Source organism: Dendronephthya gigantea, unplaced genomic scaffold (assembly GCF_004324835.1).
Source record: "Dendronephthya gigantea isolate DGI-Jeju-01 unplaced genomic scaffold, DenGig_1.0 000225F, whole genome shotgun sequence".
In the NCBI taxonomy this organism is placed as follows: Eukaryota; Metazoa; Cnidaria; class Anthozoa; order Malacalcyonacea; family Nephtheidae; genus Dendronephthya; species Dendronephthya gigantea.
The window spans coordinates 1-18,999 of record NW_021163235.1 but is presented as its reverse complement, the minus strand read 5'-3'; the positions used below and the strand labels follow the sequence as shown (position 1 = coordinate 18,999).

The 18,999-nt window shown below is 40.5% G+C and overlaps 2 protein-coding genes across 2 annotated transcripts; both read right to left on the bottom strand.

Annotated features, from left to right (window-relative positions):
* Positions 1–3,047: 3,047 nt before the first annotated feature.
* On the bottom strand, positions 3,048–17,466 carry LOC114540213 (polycystic kidney disease protein 1-like 2). Its single transcript, XM_028560482.1, is given in 21 exon segments — positions 3,048–5,593; positions 5,938–6,174; positions 6,672–6,999; positions 7,393–7,643; positions 8,028–8,357; positions 8,643–8,839; positions 8,841–9,178; positions 9,396–9,695; positions 10,104–10,328; positions 10,680–10,862; positions 11,377–11,847; positions 12,360–12,617; positions 12,869–13,078; positions 13,442–13,567; positions 13,703–14,026; positions 14,261–14,523; positions 14,693–14,701; positions 14,703–14,880; positions 15,298–15,472; positions 15,612–16,127; positions 16,799–17,466. Coding segments are annotated over 21 exon segments (7,023 nt in total). The 5' UTR covers positions 16,942–17,466; the 3' UTR covers positions 3,048–3,632.
* Positions 17,467–17,479: 13 nt separating this feature from the next.
* Positions 17,480–18,992, bottom strand: LOC114540211. The gene is made up of 3 exons (XM_028560481.1): positions 18,913–18,992; positions 18,673–18,814; positions 17,480–18,507 (listed from the first exon to the last, which is right to left on the bottom strand). The coding sequence occupies exons 2-3, from the start codon at positions 18,773–18,775 to the stop codon at positions 18,158–18,160; spliced, it is 453 nt and encodes a 150-aa protein (XP_028416282.1). The 5' UTR covers positions 18,776–18,814; positions 18,913–18,992; the 3' UTR covers positions 17,480–18,157.
* Positions 18,993–18,999: the final 7 nt, after the last annotated feature.

Genomic DNA, 18,999 nt, shown 5'->3' with positions numbered 1-18,999 from the left:
TACTTAATTGTGACGAGGCAGCTGCATTTTTTATGGAAGGCGCATATAGCTAGGTCTTTGACGTATATTTCTTAGTACTGAATGCCAGTTACAGGTTTTTCCACAGGCGGCTTCAACAGCAATGAAATTCGCGCGCAATCAGCGTCCTAATTTCTTTCAACGACGTGTCCGATATATGTGTTCAATAATACATCTTTAATATATTAATCGTCTTTTCTTGTCCAATATTCACTTTACACAGACTGCCACTTCTGCGCATGCGCATGGTTCTGCTTATAGATTAATAGCATTTATAGTTTCAATTCAAATGTTCCGAATTTCATTGCCTTGAACTCCCGTTTATTCAGAATTAGGAGAATGAACCAATATTTTGTAGATATAAACGGAATAGATAATATTTTAAAGAAAAATATTGAAGTTCAACTCAAACAAAACGTTGTTGATATTACGGGCTATACACGCTCTTTAAATGTACAGCTTTAATAATTGAAAGTTTTATTAAAATCTTCGCTGTTGCAGGTATATATCAAGTATTTGACGAATAGGATTTTGAGAGCGTGCCCAGAAATAGATTACGTAATTTAAAGAACGTTTGTATCAAACATCGCCGTAGACAAAAAGTACAAAAACTGTTTGAAAATTTTTAAAAATGGGAAGAAAATATCAAAAAACAGAGCCCGACTCTCGAGATCAGTCGATTAAGAGCGGGAACTAAATAAATAAATTAATAAAAAAATAGGATAATTAAATGAAATTATGAGTCCCCAACAAAGTATAACTATCGTTTATCAAGAATGTGCCGTCTGACTACCTCATTGCTGAGATATTTATTCAACTTTATTCATTCTTCAGTGATTCTGAAGTAGCAAAAATTGGCCTGAAATTATTGCGAGGTAAAAACTATGTTGTAGAACGCTGCATGCTTGGCTATATTTTGAATAAAACATTGCATATACTAAACTTAGTAAAATTGCCAAGTTTGGCTGCGAAATATTGTGAAGTACTGAAGATATAGCGAAGCGAAGTTGGCAAATTTTGTATACTTTTGCATTATGGCTGGAAGTGTGTAACTAAATTAATTATACACTTCTGCCCGTAATGGAAAAGTATACAAAAAATTACCCACTTCGCATGGCTATATTTTCAGTATACAACTCGACATTTTGCAACCAAACTTGGCAATTATACTAATTTCAGTATACTCGTTTGAGCTGTGGTGATATTTTCCCTTGTTATTACCTAGATCATATCATGCAAGTGGTGCAATCTATTAACAAAATAAAGACTATATATAAAATTAATAAAATTTGCATTGGATTTACCGAGTCATAATGTGTTTCGACTCATCTACGGTACCTTAAGGCTACTTTCCACTCAAGGAAAAATCTCCTTTGGATCGGACGGACAAGAAAATTTCCTTTGTCGGTGAGTTCCCAGGCGGCGTTTATACCAAGGAAACTTTCCCGTCCTGTCCGATCCAGAGGAGTATTTTCCTGAGTGGAAACTAGCCTTTAGAGGAAAGTTAGCAGTTATCAACGTGCCGCAAAGACTGTCTACCTTGAAAGTAAAACTACAAGCTTTGTGTCATAATTTATACGAAGTGCCGTAGAAAGTAAAAAAAAAACGCCTGCATTGTGACCAGAGAAGACCTCTGCGTGAAAAAAGCTGTTTCCATGGCTCCAAGGTATTAAAATGACTGGTAGACAAAATTTCGCAGCTGAAACGATTTTTTTACACCAGTTCCCATCGAATGCAGTATTATATATGCACATAATATAAGCACACTTTTTCTTGCCTTGAGAATGACATGTTTATATACGTCCTTAATTGAGCTTTATTTGCAGGTGACAAGGGATTAATTTTCATCTCAGCTCTTGGGAGCAAGGCCCAGACGTTTTCTCTGTTTTCGATCCTCTTCGCTAATCATATATCAACTGATCTTTGAAGAGCGGAGTTAAAGAATCGTGTCATTTTGGATCATCCAAAATGACACGAATTCTTCAATTTTCAAAAGCAACTATAGATTTGACGCCATTTGATATAATTATAGTTTCAATGACTGCTTATACGACAGGATCTATTTATTGTATCTTTGTTTGCTTATCAAGTTCGCGAAGCTTTTCATATATAATGCAATTTCTGAATGCGAGAAAGACTACAAAACAGCTGGAACAACTTAGTATTCACGGCGTAACCTGTTAACACACTCAAAAACACTTTCTGTGCATCTCTCTTTATCTTTCGGACTCGTGTGTAGAAACATAAAAAAAAAGATCGAAAAACATCTTGTCTTGAACTGCTGCCTTCCGAGTGAAATTGTAAAACAACTGTTCGAAATTTACGCTGTTCTTTTATTTTGATTAAGTTTCCCGTTGAGGTCATGTAGTTAAGTCGACTATATAGAAGTTATAATGTAATCGAACTAAATAAAAATCGTACAAAAATAAGAAAGCCCAGTCATATTTACAGAGCGAGATCTAACTATTTATTCATTTCAAGATAAATGAACGAGCCTTACCGTATTTTCATATCTTTAACTGAAGGTCAAGGCATTCGGAAGAAAACAAACAGGGCAGCGATTCGCAGGGTCGGTTGGCGGTTTTTGATGGCTTTTCAAGGAATGAAGAAAAATATTTTGGTTTATTTTTACTAAGCACTCTTGTGTTGTTAGTTAGTATTGCCACCAGCTGGTCCATAGTCCCTCTACTCGTGATGAGCGCAATTGCATTTTAATGAAGACGTGCGTAGGTCTTCACGTGTATTTCTGCTACGATTCGCTAGTGATCGGCTTTTTCCAAACACGTCATTAGCAACCATTGCATTTCGGATCTCGTGCAATACGGTAATAACAGTTGGCGTATAGCGAGTAAATTTAACTTTATCATATAAAACTCAATATCAAGTTTATATTAAAAAACTTTCAGATATATTGGATATACTTTGAAACGAACTGCGTCACAGGGCGTAAGCATATCAGCATATGCAAACCATGGTTCATGCAACGTTTATTCAGAATTGTTTGCGATTTAAATTAATTTATCAGTTTAGATGATTCAAAATAACTTTAATGAGCGCTTAATTATTACATCATATTTCTTACAATATTTCGTATTAAAAATTACACTATGGCAATTATATTACCGTGCTTTATTTTTATGCTTGCAATAATCGTGCAAATTCTTCCGAAGGCTGCTGCAATACTCAGCTTGTCAAAAAATCTTATTAAGATACTGTGCATAATGTCTACGAAAAACTTGGATCTAGGTAAGTATGAAGTCATTTAACAACACATGACGAGATATATATAAAATAGTTTAAAATTGCTTCAACGTTTAAATGCTTCAACGTCATGGAAAAACTAGAAAACATCAAGATATTTTTGAAATTTTCTCTGGCTGCAAACAAGCGAGGATCTTGTAGAAACTATTGTTCGCATTTTAAAGCGTTTTTTTAGTGAACATGAAATGTTTTAAAGCTTTCTACGACTGCTATTTTACTGGAAGTATTTAATATAAACTGTAAACTTAGACATTTTTGGTTTGGCAGAACTGATTTGAGAAAATACAATGTTCCCATGCAGTAAAACCAATGCAAAAGGTAACCAGTTTGAACAAGGCAATGTTGCTGCTTAACTAATCGCTGAATTCTTCTACAAATACATTATATTCATTGTTTTTGTTCTTTCCTAAATTGAGGGATCTCTCAAAGAGCGGGAAATCATCTCTAGGACTCGTTCTGTGGAGTTCCACGCTCGATCCTTGTTCCATTTCCTCCGGGGTGGTCGGCTTCAAGTTCGACATCCAAAATTCGGCGCGTTCCTCCGTGTCACTTGCTGGTTCAGGTGTTCTCATTTTCATCAATTCTTCTTCAACCTCCTTGAAATCGTCGTCGTCCGAATCCTCGGGTTCCATTCCCCCCTCATCGCCCCCCTCGATAAACAGTCTCTGGGAATCATCGTCTTGCTGAAGTAACCGGTCGATATAAGACATGCTTGCATTCAGAGATGTCGTTGAGTCCGTCATCGGCGTCCGACAGAACCTCTCGGCCGTCGACGGAGGCCTTTCGTTGTATCTTTGATAGTACCCTTCGACGCTTCCAATCCGTGCGTCGGGGACTTCACTTGCGCCTGAAAACAGATTTCTTTCGTCAACAGAAGCCACGGTGGTACCGGAGAGTTGCGACCATCTTCCTTCTTCAAGCGAGTCATCAGAATCATCGCCCGAACTGCTGTCGTCGGAATCGTAGAGAGTCGCGCGGGAGAACAACACCGAACTACGCATCGTCATTGCATCGTCAAATTCTTCGCCATATTCCACAAGCCAGTTCTTGAAATCTTTCTCGGTGTAAGCACGCATCACCTCATCGAAGAGAGGGATAGCGTCACATACCTCCGTCTCCGTCATGTCGTTGTCGACGTGAAGCAGCAATCGCAGCAGGAGCTTCTTTTTGTTCGCACATTTCTCCGGATCGAACCAGCTCGCATGGCGAATCTCTTCCATGCAGAGATTCCGAAATGCCATTTCAACTTTCTCCGTCTTCTTTTCAATCTGATCGAAGGATTCGTCGACTCCCGACAACGGCTCGACGTACACGGGCTTTATCGCCGGCGAAACTCTGTATCCGATGTACGACTTGAACTGGTGGACCATGAAGTCGAGAATTTCGTGGTCGTTCGACTGGTTTGAGGCGTCGGACGTCACCGAATTCAACGCTTCCGAGATAATGGCAACGAAGACGTTGATCAGGATGAAGTTGACAACGAACGTGAAAGTAAAGAAGAAAATTGGACCAAGAACTCGGTGCGCTTCGACCAGGGCATGGAAGTTGAAAGCGCCCAGAGTCATTCCGAGTACATTTGCCATTGACGATTGGAATGTGTGATAGTCCGGAGCGATTTTACCGAAGACGATGAACCCGAAGGAAGCGTAGGCCAAGAATATGACGATGTATACAAGGAAGAAAGACGCAAGCGGTTTATAGCATATCTTCAATGTTTTGCTCATGAACGACATTCGTCTGTTGAAACGAAGCAAGCTGAGCGTCTTCAGGAACGAAAAGAACACAGCCATTCCCAGGGTGAACGTCGACCATTGATCCAACGCAGCGGCGTAGTGGAAGCTCACGAAGGATTGTGGATCATCTCGCATTAAACCGATAGAATAATTAGTCGCGACCATCCGGGCGAAGTAAAGACCGATTGTTGAGAAGCAGGAAGAGAGAACGAGCAATTCCATGTACGTCCACGCATCTTTCCAATACAGCCTTCCCTCACGGCGCCATTTCTTGAATTCGCGATAAGCAAAGTAAAGTAGGAATGTCATAAGGGTGATTTCTAACACCATGATTGCCAAAAGATTTGGTCCGTAGTAACGATAGAGTCTCACTGGGTATATCTGATTGAACTGATAGTAGGCACCGGTGGGGATGATCTCGGAAACGAGTGTGATTAGACAGAACATGTTCACGTTTGGATTGTATGTCGTGAACTCTAAGAATATTGCCCGTGTGTAACGGTCGAGCCAATCATTTTCCTGCAAGTAGGCAGTCATGTTCATCGCCAAGGTTTCGTTGTGACCCAAGTCAGCGACAAAACCTACGGGATATTATTTTATTTTTTAACATGTCTAAATTTATTGTTTATTTTTATCAAATTTTTATCCTTTTACTAAATTTTATTGTTTACTAAGACGTAGGGGTTGATTAAAGAAAAATAATAATAAAAATTTATGTGTCATTCTTTACGAAGCAAGTGACGTTAAGATTTAAAATTTTAGCATTTCTTTAGAAAGATTTCAAGGTGCGTTTTCCAAGGTACCATTATTTCAAATGCGTTCAATCGTTATAAGGGGGGTCAAAGGCCTGTCCTTTCCACATAAATAATCATCAATACCCATTGCTATCCATAATTATCAACACAAATATCTTCGGTCACCCTACCTCCTCCCCAGTATGTTGAAAATGATGCCCAATATGGCGTCCCTTTCAGTTCCCAAGCGGTATTGTATTGCCAAGCATTTTTCTGTTTCTCAGTGGCTGTATCATTCTTCTTGATCTTCGCCTTGGGGTCTTTCACCCACCCCTCCAGGTACTGACCCTCGTCTTCCTTCTCCCAACTGTAGAAACTGTTACACTCTTGGAACATGTGTTGAAATGCCGGATGAATTGAACATTGATCTGAGATAGACAGAAAAAGATTTGGTTACATTTCATGAACCTAGTCTCTAATTTGTTGTAATTGATATGAACAAGGCAAAATAGTTTAGAAGTATATTTGTTTCAATTTCTTTACTCAAATCGGTCACATTTTGAGCGCACAGACGTAGAAATATTCCATTAAATCAACCATATTGTCAGGTTCACGACAATTGAATGGAGACATGATTTAAGCAGATATAACATAGAAAAAAGAGGTTGTCAGTAGATTTATGGTCTTAACTGAATGTGGCGAAGTGCATGGTCTACAAACGAGTTACGATTTTAAAACGAGATGGCTTCACTCCTTCCGTTGCAAAAAGAAAGCAATGCTGTGCAATGGATTATGTAAAAAGCTCAAAAACGACGTCTCACGTACGTGTGGGACTTAAATTGTTCATATGAAGTCGAACACTATTCTTGTCGTGCAATTCATATATAATAGTTTTGTCCAGAACAAACAGAAATGTCTAACTTACTTGGTTTAACTCTCAGCTGTCTGAATCTCGCGACTCCGACGGTATAGTCCGTCGCACGGTCGGCTACGAAATGTTCCGGGAATGGAAAGGTATTATTCAGCACGATGCTCATGTCCGGGAACTCGCCTGGTCGCCCCTGAATCTTCCGAACCTTGTTTTTGTTCAAATTCAATCGGCTACGCGCGCCCCGAGAACGCGAGATCAACGGATCACTTTTGACCCAGACCACGTTTTCTAGGATTTGATTTGGACCATACCACTGGTTTGGGATAAGTGTGGGTAATAAGGTGTATCGACTCCAATACCAGAACAGTTTAGGATCGGTTATCTAAGAGTAAATTAGATCAACATCAGCAGCCGTCAACCAGGAATTTAATACAAAATCAATATTTCGCAAACTTTCAACTAATAAATCTAAACTACTGTAGAGTACATATTCTCAAAGAGGAAAAAACAAACACGGTAGAACACTTTTGCTGTGGAAAAGTAATCACTAAAACATCCTTAATTCACGCGAAAAACTAAACAAGAATTCAGAAAGAGTTGAGACCTGAATCTCATAGCATTATCACTATATTGTTTTTTTCTTAAGATATATCTTAATTTGTAGTAAATACCGAAGATATCTTTGCTTCAAAACAAAATTGGAAACGCAAATGTGGCAGAAAACCAAGAAGTTTTATTCTGAATCATACTGGAACTAAATTAAAGATGGTCGTACCTCGCCAAAATCTATCCAATTCGTGTAACTGCTTCCTTCAAACATGCTTGACATGGTGGAGGTAGTGTCGTAGGCAACCTTATCCTTGTTACCATGGGCAACGCTCAGTAGGACACTCACGAATATAAAGTACCAGATTATATCGTAGAGAATATATTTCATCTTTTTTTGTTTCAGTTTTAAATCCCTGCTTTCCTGAAGTTTCTGTGGATCCAGTGGTTTAGGGTCAATTCGGGCCATTGATACCAAACCTTAAAAGATCATAAAAAACGAGTCTTGATGTTGTTTTCTTATTTGTAGTTGTCGTTGTCGTTGTTATTACATTTGTTGTTTTTATTGTTGTTGTTGTTGTGGTGGTAAAAGGTATTATTATTGTTCTTATTGTTGTTGTTTCCTATGTGTTGATACATTCTTATAACAGTTCCTTCTTTTTGATGTTTCTTCTGTTTAAACGTTAATGCTAGTTGTTTTTGCTTTGTTGTTGTTGCTGCTGCTGTGGCTGTTGTTGTTGTTGTTGTTTACTTTGTTACTGTTGTTGCTGTTGTTGTTGCTGTTGTTTTCCTTTTCAACTCCAACCGTTACATTGGTTCGTATTCTTTCTGTAAACACTGACAAATGAACAACATCAAACATACCTCGACCTTCCATGTTCCTCTCCGTGTATTCCTCGTCCTCTTGAAGCTCTGGCGATGGTAATTTATCTTCATCATCCTCCCCAGTTGCCTTCTTCGGATCTTTGGTAATGAGCGCAAACAGCGTTGCAGCGGCAAAGACCTTCAACGGTTGCGAGATGAGCACGTCTTGCCAGAACGAGATCATCATAGCTGAGATCCACGCTTCGGACTTGGCTTTGCCAAACGTCAGGCCATAGAAAACGGTGAACGTGGCGGATACAGAGCAGGCGATAAATATCGCGAAATATGCGACGTAAATCATATAGTGAGGCAAAGACTTCTTTTTCCCATCTTCAAAAAAATTGAAAAATATTTACGAAATGATACAACGAAAATAAATAAAATATAAAAACAGATATTATGATCTAGGACTTCGTAGACTATTAAGATCGATGAGGCGTCTGTGAATATTAACAGCAATACCCTGGGTATCTGCATTCGATTTGGCAGATGAAAAGTTCGACCCGTGAAACAGGTCTATTTGCAAAGAATGAATGATTTTAATAGTTATTCTCACTATATCAAGAGTATTATGAGATCAGTGGTAACGACTTGGTGTTTCCGTTATGAGGTTACCTTTTTCCTCTTTTCCTTTTTTCGATTTTGATTCTTTAACGTTCTTTTTTTTCCGCGATTCGTATTTGGCTTCTTCTTCCTTTTGCTTTTCTTTCGCCGTTTTCTTTGGTCGTGCATTTCGGAAGATCCAGACGACAAACAAGTTGACAGGAAGCACAACCAAACTGCTCGTGATAGCGATAGAGAGCTGCTGTATGGAACGGACCCACCTTAAGTACACCATCGCCAGACGACGACGGGTCGTTTTGGTAGAACATTGCGTTTGCAAGCATTGTGGTCAGCAGGATACACAGACAACACGACAGCCGCTGTACACGTGTGAAGTTACTGCGGGCAGGTCTCTTGACGACCGAGAACCAGATGTGTCCGTCGGAGAGGTTTTTACGAGCTTCGTTTTGGAACAAGAGGTTGAACTTCGTGAGGTCTCCGGCGCCTGCCGGTCGGAGGACTCGGTCAATCTGACCGTCATCTTCTTCAACAGCCAGCCAACGATCGCAGAGGAACCACGTCTTGGTATCTCTGTGGATATCGTGAACCTTTAGGGTAAAGCGAATATTTCAATTATTTTGGTGTTGTAAAAAACTTATTGGTGTTGTAATTATTGCCAAGGATTTGCGAAGAACAACCTTCAATGCAGGCCAAGGATTCTTGCAAAATGAGGGTGCTGAAATGCTTGAGAAATATTTAGAGCAAGCGATGGACTAAAGTTGTGGGGTTCCACGAGAAGTTGTCTAGCTATTCAATGAGACTTACCATCAGACGTAGTAAGTACCAAGATGGAGAACTGCCACCATTATTGTGCCAGATACGAAGGCTTCTCAATTTCCCCAAAGACGAAGGAACGGTTAACAGAAAGTAGTTGATGCTCCCAACGGAGATTTTGTTCTTGCTGGGATCTTTTAACATTCTCACCGGCGTCTCGTCTCGCGTTCCTTCTAAGATGAAGAAAATATCTGCCGTCGTTCCGGCCTCGGCGCTGAACCCAGTGTAGACGGTGATTTCGTAGCTGTATTGATCACGAGGGTCGTTATCAGGTAATGGAACCACGCCAAGCTGAGAAGAAGAAACAGTTTTAAAAGGGAAAAAGTTGCCTTCACTCAAATTAAGAACAGAAGAACCTTAAAACTACGCATATAAAGATATTTCTACCAAAGCTTTCCTCCCATGATTTTGTACAATTGATTACAATGATCAGAGACGTTTTATTAAAAGATTTCACCATAACAAAAAACCTTTGACAACAGAATATTTTAATAAAAAATGGAAGGAAACATGCTCCGAAAAACAACAACATCTTTGTAAACACAGGTTTGTTTGTTAAACTTTTTCACATCGCATTGAAGTACTTTATGCCTCGCAGATATTTAAAACCATGATTTTAGATCTGCCAGTCTTAGCTACAGTAATTCACTGAAATTCCACCCAGAAATGACTTCCTTCCTTTATAGTATCATGCATTACCTTTTCCAAATCTTTCTTGTCCTGTCTACGAGCGGGAATAAGCAGAATAAAATACAGAAAAATGAACGACATCACGACGGCGAATACGACAGGATTGCTGAAAAGATTATCCAAGCTTATCGCACTCCAGTCAATCGTATTAGGAGCAACGACCATATCTCCGCCGAACGATGTCAGATGCGTACATAAACATTGTGTCCCGTCCATAGCTGTCTTTGGGCCGACCTGAAACCAGATCAAAATCGAAGTCAGTAAGAGTTGAAGCATTCAAGGCGATTTATGAATGCGTAAAATGACTTGGTTCATGGCAAGTTATCATTAATAATAGTCTTGTAAGTAACTTAGCTTGTATTTAATACTTAAATAAAAAATTAATTTAATTTAATCTTTTAATTCTTAAGTATTAAATACTAGGTAGTGTACCTACAAGCTAAATTACTTAGGTTATCATTAGTTTGACTGCAACTTAGTATAAGGCGGCTCCATACTCATGCTATAAGTTGTCTGAAACAAGTGTTCGGGACTCTGTTGATCCTGGTGTCTATAGCCAACGAATCGACAATATTTCGTACTTACCACACATCCGTCGCTTTTCCATGTATCATTCTCGATGCTCCAGTACAAACAAGACGAAGTGAAGGTTCTCATCGTGAAATTTGCAATCGGTGGAATGAATTCTTTATATGTTATTTTCCCACCAGAGATAACAGCCTCGTACAGCGGGTCAAATGTCCCGTTGTACTTAACGCCAATGTAATACTGCAAAAGAAATCACAGAATCTATGAACAAAACTAATCTGAATTGATCCTCCTTGTAGGCTGGCTATTTTTACAGCACGTTTTTGTAGCCGACGTGAGAAATACGACCCGCACGAAACCAAAACTTTAATTATTTAACTGTAAATGAACTCAGAACCAAGAATACGTTTACCTGCATACGTATTACAGTGTTGCATTTACTATTTTCAAACAAATTCGTCAGGCAGATGGTAGCTTTAACAAAGTTTTCAACGAGGAAAACGTACTAAGCACAGCTTGAAAGAGCATCTTAGATATTGTACAATCCCAAAGTTCAGTCGTAAAATATTTTAAAATGCGGAAAATAGAGTCGCGTGTAATTATCTTTGGATTCAAAAATTGATAAGAATTATGGCTTTCGGAAAAATGCGCAAAATTAAATCAAAACAGATTTGAGTTAATTTGGTTCAAACAGCCAACCGACGACCCTGGATTATTTTCGATTATCAACATGGTTAAAAACAAAACTAGTTACCTTTCCCGCGGCTGTTCTGTTCAGATCCTCGTTAGACCGGAACAAGATGTAAGGGTTTATTTCCCGACCGGTTTTTGTCTTGTTCGCGGTTCCATTCCCCGAGTGCTTGACGGGAAACACACGTCTGGGCAGCACGTATTTAAAATCATATTTTTCCTCGGTCGGAAATTTTCCGAAGCGCAAATAAGCGATGAGTTCTGTGTTGTTATCTTCGGCGAGAATCTCGACTTGTATCGAGGTATCGTTCTCCACGACGGGAAATGCTCTGTACAGAAACCTTCCGTGGTTCACGGCGTACAGCGAGAAATCCACGGACATCCCACGTGGCACCCACATGTCAATTGGCTTGGATAGGTTGCTCACTTTGATCGGATGGCCCGAGGCGTTCTTCAATTCCATCGTCATAACCTTGCTCTTCACTTTCGACGAAGTCGAGTCCCAAGCGAATGGATTCTTCGAATTTGAAACAGCCTAGTAATAAAATATCTTAGCATGTCGTCGACAATGATATTAAGGCCTGCGTTTACTCTTGCAATTTTTGAATGCTGCGATTTTCTACTTTTGGTGGATGTGAACGAGTGATTAGTTACGAATGATCTGATTATAAGAGGTCTTATTTGAACATCATCAGTAACTAGTTTACTCGTTCACATCTATCAAAATGAAGATCATCGCCAAAAAATGGCAGCAAAAATTGCAAATGTAAACGGTCCTATACAATTTCAATCATGAAACATGCGAAATTGGAATATCCTTCTTTAGATTCAATATTTGAAGCTCATTTGTTATCGGGGGGACACGATAAAATCTTTACAGTGCAACTCTATTTCAATAGATCTAATGTCGGCGAATAACAGCATAAAATAGTAATATTGGCATCCAAGAGTGCCGTGATGGTGCTCCATGCATTTCGGAGATGACAGAAGAACCAGTTGAGAAACTTTATGATAAGATAGCTGTTTAATCGCGGTAGAGCTACAAACCTTAGTATCAACAGGTGGTATTTTTTTCGTATCGTTTCCGTCAATACCGAACAAAGCCCCGACATTCGGCATCATGAAGTTTCCACCTCCTGTGTTCGCCCCAATATTCCCGCTTTCCGATGGATCAGCCCTTTGCACGGCCATGGATAGGCGTTCCGTTTTTACCTCGGTCGCCGGTTCTCCGGCAAATTTCTGCGTCAAAACGGCCGAAGCTAAATTCTCGACGTTCTCCATCGCTTTTGTAACGAGACCTTTACTCTGTGATGATGAAAAGAAGAGTTTAACGGATTAATTAATACCAGAAAACGTCTGGAAACTTGAACGAATAAAGATATCTTAGGAATAGTTATTATTCAGATTAAAATGAATTATTCGTCTATAACATATTGCGAGATCCCTGCCTCAGGTAAAAAGCAAGCCAATGAGATATCATTGTCTGTGAATGGATCTTTCGTTTTCAAATTGTCTTCAAATCGTTCCAGACTACAATATTCTCATCAAATACTCACAGCACTATCCGTCTTTGTCGTGTTATCACCACCGTCATCTGAGGCGTTGTAGCTTTTTCCAGTCTCTATAGACGCTTCCATCGAATTTCCAAGTGTGTTGATAAGTCCACCAGCAGCGTTGTAAGTATCCTGCGGGTTCGGGGGCTCTTCTGACTGAGTGCTGTTGCCAAGGAAAGCGATCATTTGATTCGCCGCGTTCATCGCACTGTCCTGTAAAGTTGAACAACGGTAGGTCTATCCTTACGACGAGTTTGTAAGACTTTGATTTTTCGGGAAAAGGAGATATTCGTATGAATAGTTTGCATTTTCATAACCTTAATGATGGTGCTGTGTTCGTAATATAAACAAAGGGTTTGTTTACATTTTAAACTGTTGTAATTGGCTACTTGTAATTGCTGTAATTCTTAAAGCATCATGTATTTATCAGAATATTTACCACCATTTAGCTTGAATGGTACTTTCGAATTGATATTGGATGAATTATGAAGTTCATATTGAAAAAAATCAAAAGATTGGAAATCATCGTGACTGTGTTTTTATGATTTTAAATATTATAGTTTTGCGTGATTTTACCTGCATTTCTGCTGTGACTTCGTTAGGAGTGTTTGACAATGACGCACTGGCTGTCGCTTTTTCACGGATGGCTTCAACGCTGTCGATTGGTATTTCGGAAACCACATTTTCCATTATTTTCCTCATCTAAAAAACGCGAAAAGGGATCGAATAACAACACCCACATTCACCCAGATCACCCACATTCACCCAGATCACCCACATTCACCCAGATCACCCACATTCACCTATAAACGCTAGCAAAATCAATCAAATGCCAACCTTAACACGAATAGCCGTTTCATTCTGAACTTGAATTCTATCTGCTTCCTGAAGAATTTGGATTTGTTGATTAATTGCGTCAATCTCTTCTGGTTTCAACTGCTCTTTATCAATGGCCTCCAGCGCGTCTATCTCTAACTGAAGTTTCGAAGTTCTGTTACTGTTCGCAAGATTGTCAAGAAGAGAACTCAACGCTCCCACAAGTTGTGTAGCGCTGTGAGCATCACCCGAGGCCATCATATTTCCCAGTGGTCCATCCTTGGATATCATATGAAGCATATGCGTCTCAAATTCTGCGAGACTTGTAATAGGCTTAGCCGTGACCTAAACATGAGATGGAATATAGAAAATAGAATGGAAATGATGTTCGAGAGATAGAATTCAAGTTTGGTTCCAATTTGAAGGAACAGTGGAAGAAACCTAATTCTGACAGTAACTTGGTTACCTGACTTTGTTTCCAAGAGAGCATAGCTGCTATATGCATGCAGTGTATTGTCAGACCAGTGGCTCAGATAGCCATGAAATATGGCGTTCCGCGATTGTGGGAGTATATCTTACCGTGACGTTCAGGATTGTTACATTAGGAGCTAGTAATGAATCAGCAGCATCTACGATGACTTGTATGGAGTAGTTCAAGTGAGCTTTACCCAGGGGAAGTTTGACGGGTGGCGTTTTACTTTTAGATCCAAAGTATATCAACTGTTCGAAGTCTTCATCGCTTGTTTTGTAAGCGAACTTGTAAGATAACGGGACATCTTGGTCGCTCCAGCCTGAGCAAGAGACGCGAAATTCTGTGTCCAGCGCGTAGCCTTCTGCAGGATCTAATTAAACAATCAATATTTATTGTGTCTTTTGTTTTAATAGAAAATCAAAAGTTCTTTGTTTCTCTCTTTTGTCATTGCTATCTCCCTATGAAGACAGTCGCATGCAAATAAGTTGTGGAAGCCCTTCGCCACAAGGACGAAGGTTAGTGAACCAATTGCAAACTACCTATCACACACTCCACCGCTAGGTGGCTGGTTCATGAATAGTTCTTCTTCAGCGAAACCAGTCTGTTCATCCAGCGTGACGTAAAGCCTCAAACGATATCGTGATGTAGGCAAAAGAACTTTTTCCCCGATGACCACCGTATCTTTTGTGGTTGCCGTTATCACGAAATCTGTTTCAAAAGTCTTCACCTAGTGAAATGCAGTTGAGCGGAATTTCAAGTCTAATATAAAACCTGACCAGTTTTAATAAGCAGATTCACCAAGGTTGAATTGTGAATCGAAATTTACAAAAAAAAAAGTGAAATGTGCCTAAAAACGACCAGGTTATTGCAATATTGACATAAACAAGTTTTAAGACGGGACGAAACATTTCCCACAGGTCTCATCAACATTGAACAACATCTGATTTAGTTTTAACGATATTGTTCTTGACGTATTCGAACAATTCTGGCCACAAAATATTGTTCAATGCTGTTAATCCCTAGGGAAAAGGTTTTAGCCGTGTAACAGCAGGCGACCTTTACTTCTCAGCGGTAACCTCCAAACGGTTGGGAGGGCGATATATCCTTTGTCTGGGGATAGCAAAATTGCGCGCCGTGTACTAACCACTTTCCACGCGTCGTTACGAATGCGATAAAGTCGACCACGTTCTGGCGCCTCGTAGAGCTTCCACTTATACGTCACACGCTTCAATATTTCAGGATCTTCGAGACCACGGATGCCGCCAGTGTAAGCCAGCTTCACGGCAGAGACTCGTTTCTTTTTGCAGTTCTGAAGGCATCTGAATAATGGAAACGAAAGAAAATAGTTGTTAGACGCTTCGATCTGTTTCTGGCGTTTCGTTGTGTATACGCCAAAACAAATCGCCCTAAACTTGGCCCTGTGGTGTTTCCATCCCGTTAATGAATCGCTGTACTTACTTGACAAAAACATTGAGAACATCTTTTTCACGTGTGTGGATGTTGAAGTACGACCTCATACGACGATGATTCTTTATAACCGTGAACCGTAGAGCGTAGTTCACGTTCGGGAGGACGGTGAAATTCGAATTTAGGTACACCAAATCGGCAGCGCTTCCATTCTTTAAAACACTAAAACCATCGCCTGAGCAGCCAGACTTCACCTCCGCAGCGCTGATTTCCTGCGGGGTTAGCGTGTTGGGAATCCCTTCGACCAGGCACTCCCAGATCAATGTTATATTCTCGTAAAATCCCGGCCCGACGTCCGGGTCCTGGGAACCAGATGCATCGATTGTCACATTTTGCGCGTAGCCTTTTGAAATGCCCGAACCACCGTTGACTGTTGCGATCAACGGGGATTCAATGATCCGAATGAAACCGTTGTCGAAACCGACTACCCCGTCAATGCCTAGCATAGTGATCGTAAATTTCATTCTATACAAACCGTATGGTAATAGGCGGATATCGATGCGGAATCTTAAAGAAAAAGCAAAAATTGCGTCGATTACAATTAGGTAGGGGTTCGATCATTCCTGGGATCAAGTCGGTGAACTCTATGTCAACTGTAACGATAACTTGGTCGCCATCTTGAATTCACGGTCGACGATCGCGCCGACAGAAACAGAAAGAGACTGGCACTTGTACTTAATTCGACATGAAAGATGGCGACCAGGTTTTTGCTCTATCGAGTCGAGACTTTATTTAAGGGGGCTCAGGACTCGCTGTAAATCATCAGAAAGGCGCATGATTGGGCTCGAGATGACGTCATGGTTTATATAGGACGTATAAAAAATTAGCAAACATGTTAGGGGTATATTTTCCCCGCATTTTACAACATTTCGCAAGCAAACTTTGCAAATAGACTCTTCCTGGGGCCAGTCGTTCAAAGCTGGGTTAGCGCTAACCCTGGGTTAATTTTTTATCCAGTGTTTTAGTTTATGTGCTTCTGAGCAACTGTTCGTTTTAAAACTCTGGAAAATATGACTTCCATCGGTCCTGAAAATATTCATTCAACTTTGCAAACAAGCAATTAGAAAAATTAATGTTAAGATTTGCTTTAACCCCGGGTTAAGCTAACTGGCTTTTGAACAACCGACGGCTGAGGTCTTTAGGAAATAAAATTAGTCTTTATTCTAAATTTTTGTTACCTTGGGTTGTTAACGGCGACGTTTGAAGCAAAGATAAACAGCGTGTCATTACCGCCTTCAACGGGGTTCACTTCGTAGACCTCCCATAGAAAAGAAGTTGTCACAGAAGCTTTACAAAGGACGATATTCTGCGTGTCAACCATGAAAACCTGCGACCGTAAAACATCAGTCGCCGTTGTCCTATTCTTTCCGATGTTAAAAATATCGATTTTGGGATAATCGCAGTGATTCCAGACAACCACAGCCTTGTGGAACTTCCAAAGCTTCGACACCAAATTTGAACCAATCAAACGGGGCCAATACACGTCGATAAACGCGTACGTATAATTCAGAACGAAAGACTTTCCACTGAAGACGTAGGTATGGCCTGGAGACACTTGGTCGAGGAAACTCTGTTCGCATAACGTGTCTGGAGCATCCTTGTAGAGGTAATTATGACTGTTGTTTCCGAATCGAATCAGATAACACGATTCTGTTCCAACTTGATCAATTGTCACACGAAACGTGGTCGGATGATCGATCTTTCGAGGGCAATTACTATCGATGTCGATTCCAATGACGATTTGTTGAATGCGAATTTTGAATGTCGTGGATCCCTTGCTCACCGCATTCACGGCAGTAACGGTCGCTGTGAAATAATCTACCTCTCGATACTTATGAAAAACTGTAGCATTTGCGTCACTTCTTCGTCGCCATCCCCAAATTGATAAGTGTATGTGATGTTCGTGCCGTCGGACGTAGTCACGTTCCATATCACGTCGTATTCCAAAGGTAGGCGATCAAGATTGGGCCCACGAGCCGGACCGAAGTAGCCAGCATCGCCGGCGCTGTGAAAAGGAGTGAGCTTTAGTCCTTGTATGATACGTTGTATTTCCACTTCAAACGTGAAAAATCCCCAAGAGATCTTGTTCATTATGGTACAGTTCACGTGGAACAGACCCCAGCTTTCGTAGAAATGTATGACGGTCGAATTATAAGGTCCCGAATAATTTTTTCCATCTCCAAACTGCATTTCCATATGCGCGTCAGTTGGGTGCCAATAGTACCTCTCTGGAATAGGGAAGAACGTGAAATTCATTCGACCCGGAGGCAGGGGACGTGGAGAGTCCGTGACGCCAACCAAATACACGCCGAATTCACCTTTAACTTGTTTTGTCGTAGTAACGGTGCCCAAGCTATTCGTGAGCGTTACATCGATTACATAATATCCACTGTGGTCAAATTTATGCCACACCGTCCAGCCATCGCTTGTAAATACCCCTTGGAACCATTCCTGACGGAAGCTGAGTGGACCCGCGTACGGATCGTTGAAATCCCACTTGATGGTCACGTTCGAGCCATCTGCGTGGATCGTGTAGTTCACTGTGTGATTCGTTTCCACGTATTTCGCGTGAATGATAATTTGGGGTCACGAATCGGACGATCGATCGTGACCGTCCGTACGCGAGTTTGAAGCGGCGTCACGAGATTAACGGCTGTTATCTTCACGTTGTAGTAACCGACACGATCTGTGAAGTGCTTCTTGTCGATGACCGCAGTTCCCTTGAGGGTGTCTGGAGAGATGGTCACATCCGTTATAGGGATATCGCGTTTTTCCCAGATGTGATAAAACGTCACGGTGTAACTGATGTTGGTGCCCGTGGCGGCTGTGAAATTCACCACGAGATCTTCGTCATTTGGTTGAGGATCTGGCTGGTCAAATTTGAATCCTTTTAACAAAAGAAACCATCTTTTAGAAACATATATTTCTAAATAACTTACTAGGAGTCATTATTTCATAAACATATTGATAATTTGTAAGGAAGATACAAGAGGAATCGCATTCCTTTGTCAGTATAAAACCATAAAAAAGTAAATCTACCAAAACATCTTACCAATGACAGGAACTTGTACAATTGAGATGGTGGAGGCGGTGATGGGGTAGAGTCTGTTGGTACAATTAATGCGAACGTGGTACACGCCAATGCCAGGAAACATGTGATAAATTTTTTGGTGAGTTATCGGCCATTTGTACACCTAGGACGAATCATAAGACAAATATATGAATATAAAACTCCCCCATCTAAGCTTCTGGCGACGACCCTGATAAAACTCCCGACCACAAAAAAACTGACCTCTTCATCCGTGATCCAATAGCTGGAGTGACCAAACGCTCCGTCATCGAAATCCCAGGTGCAGTTGAAATCGGAACCGGTCTTCAT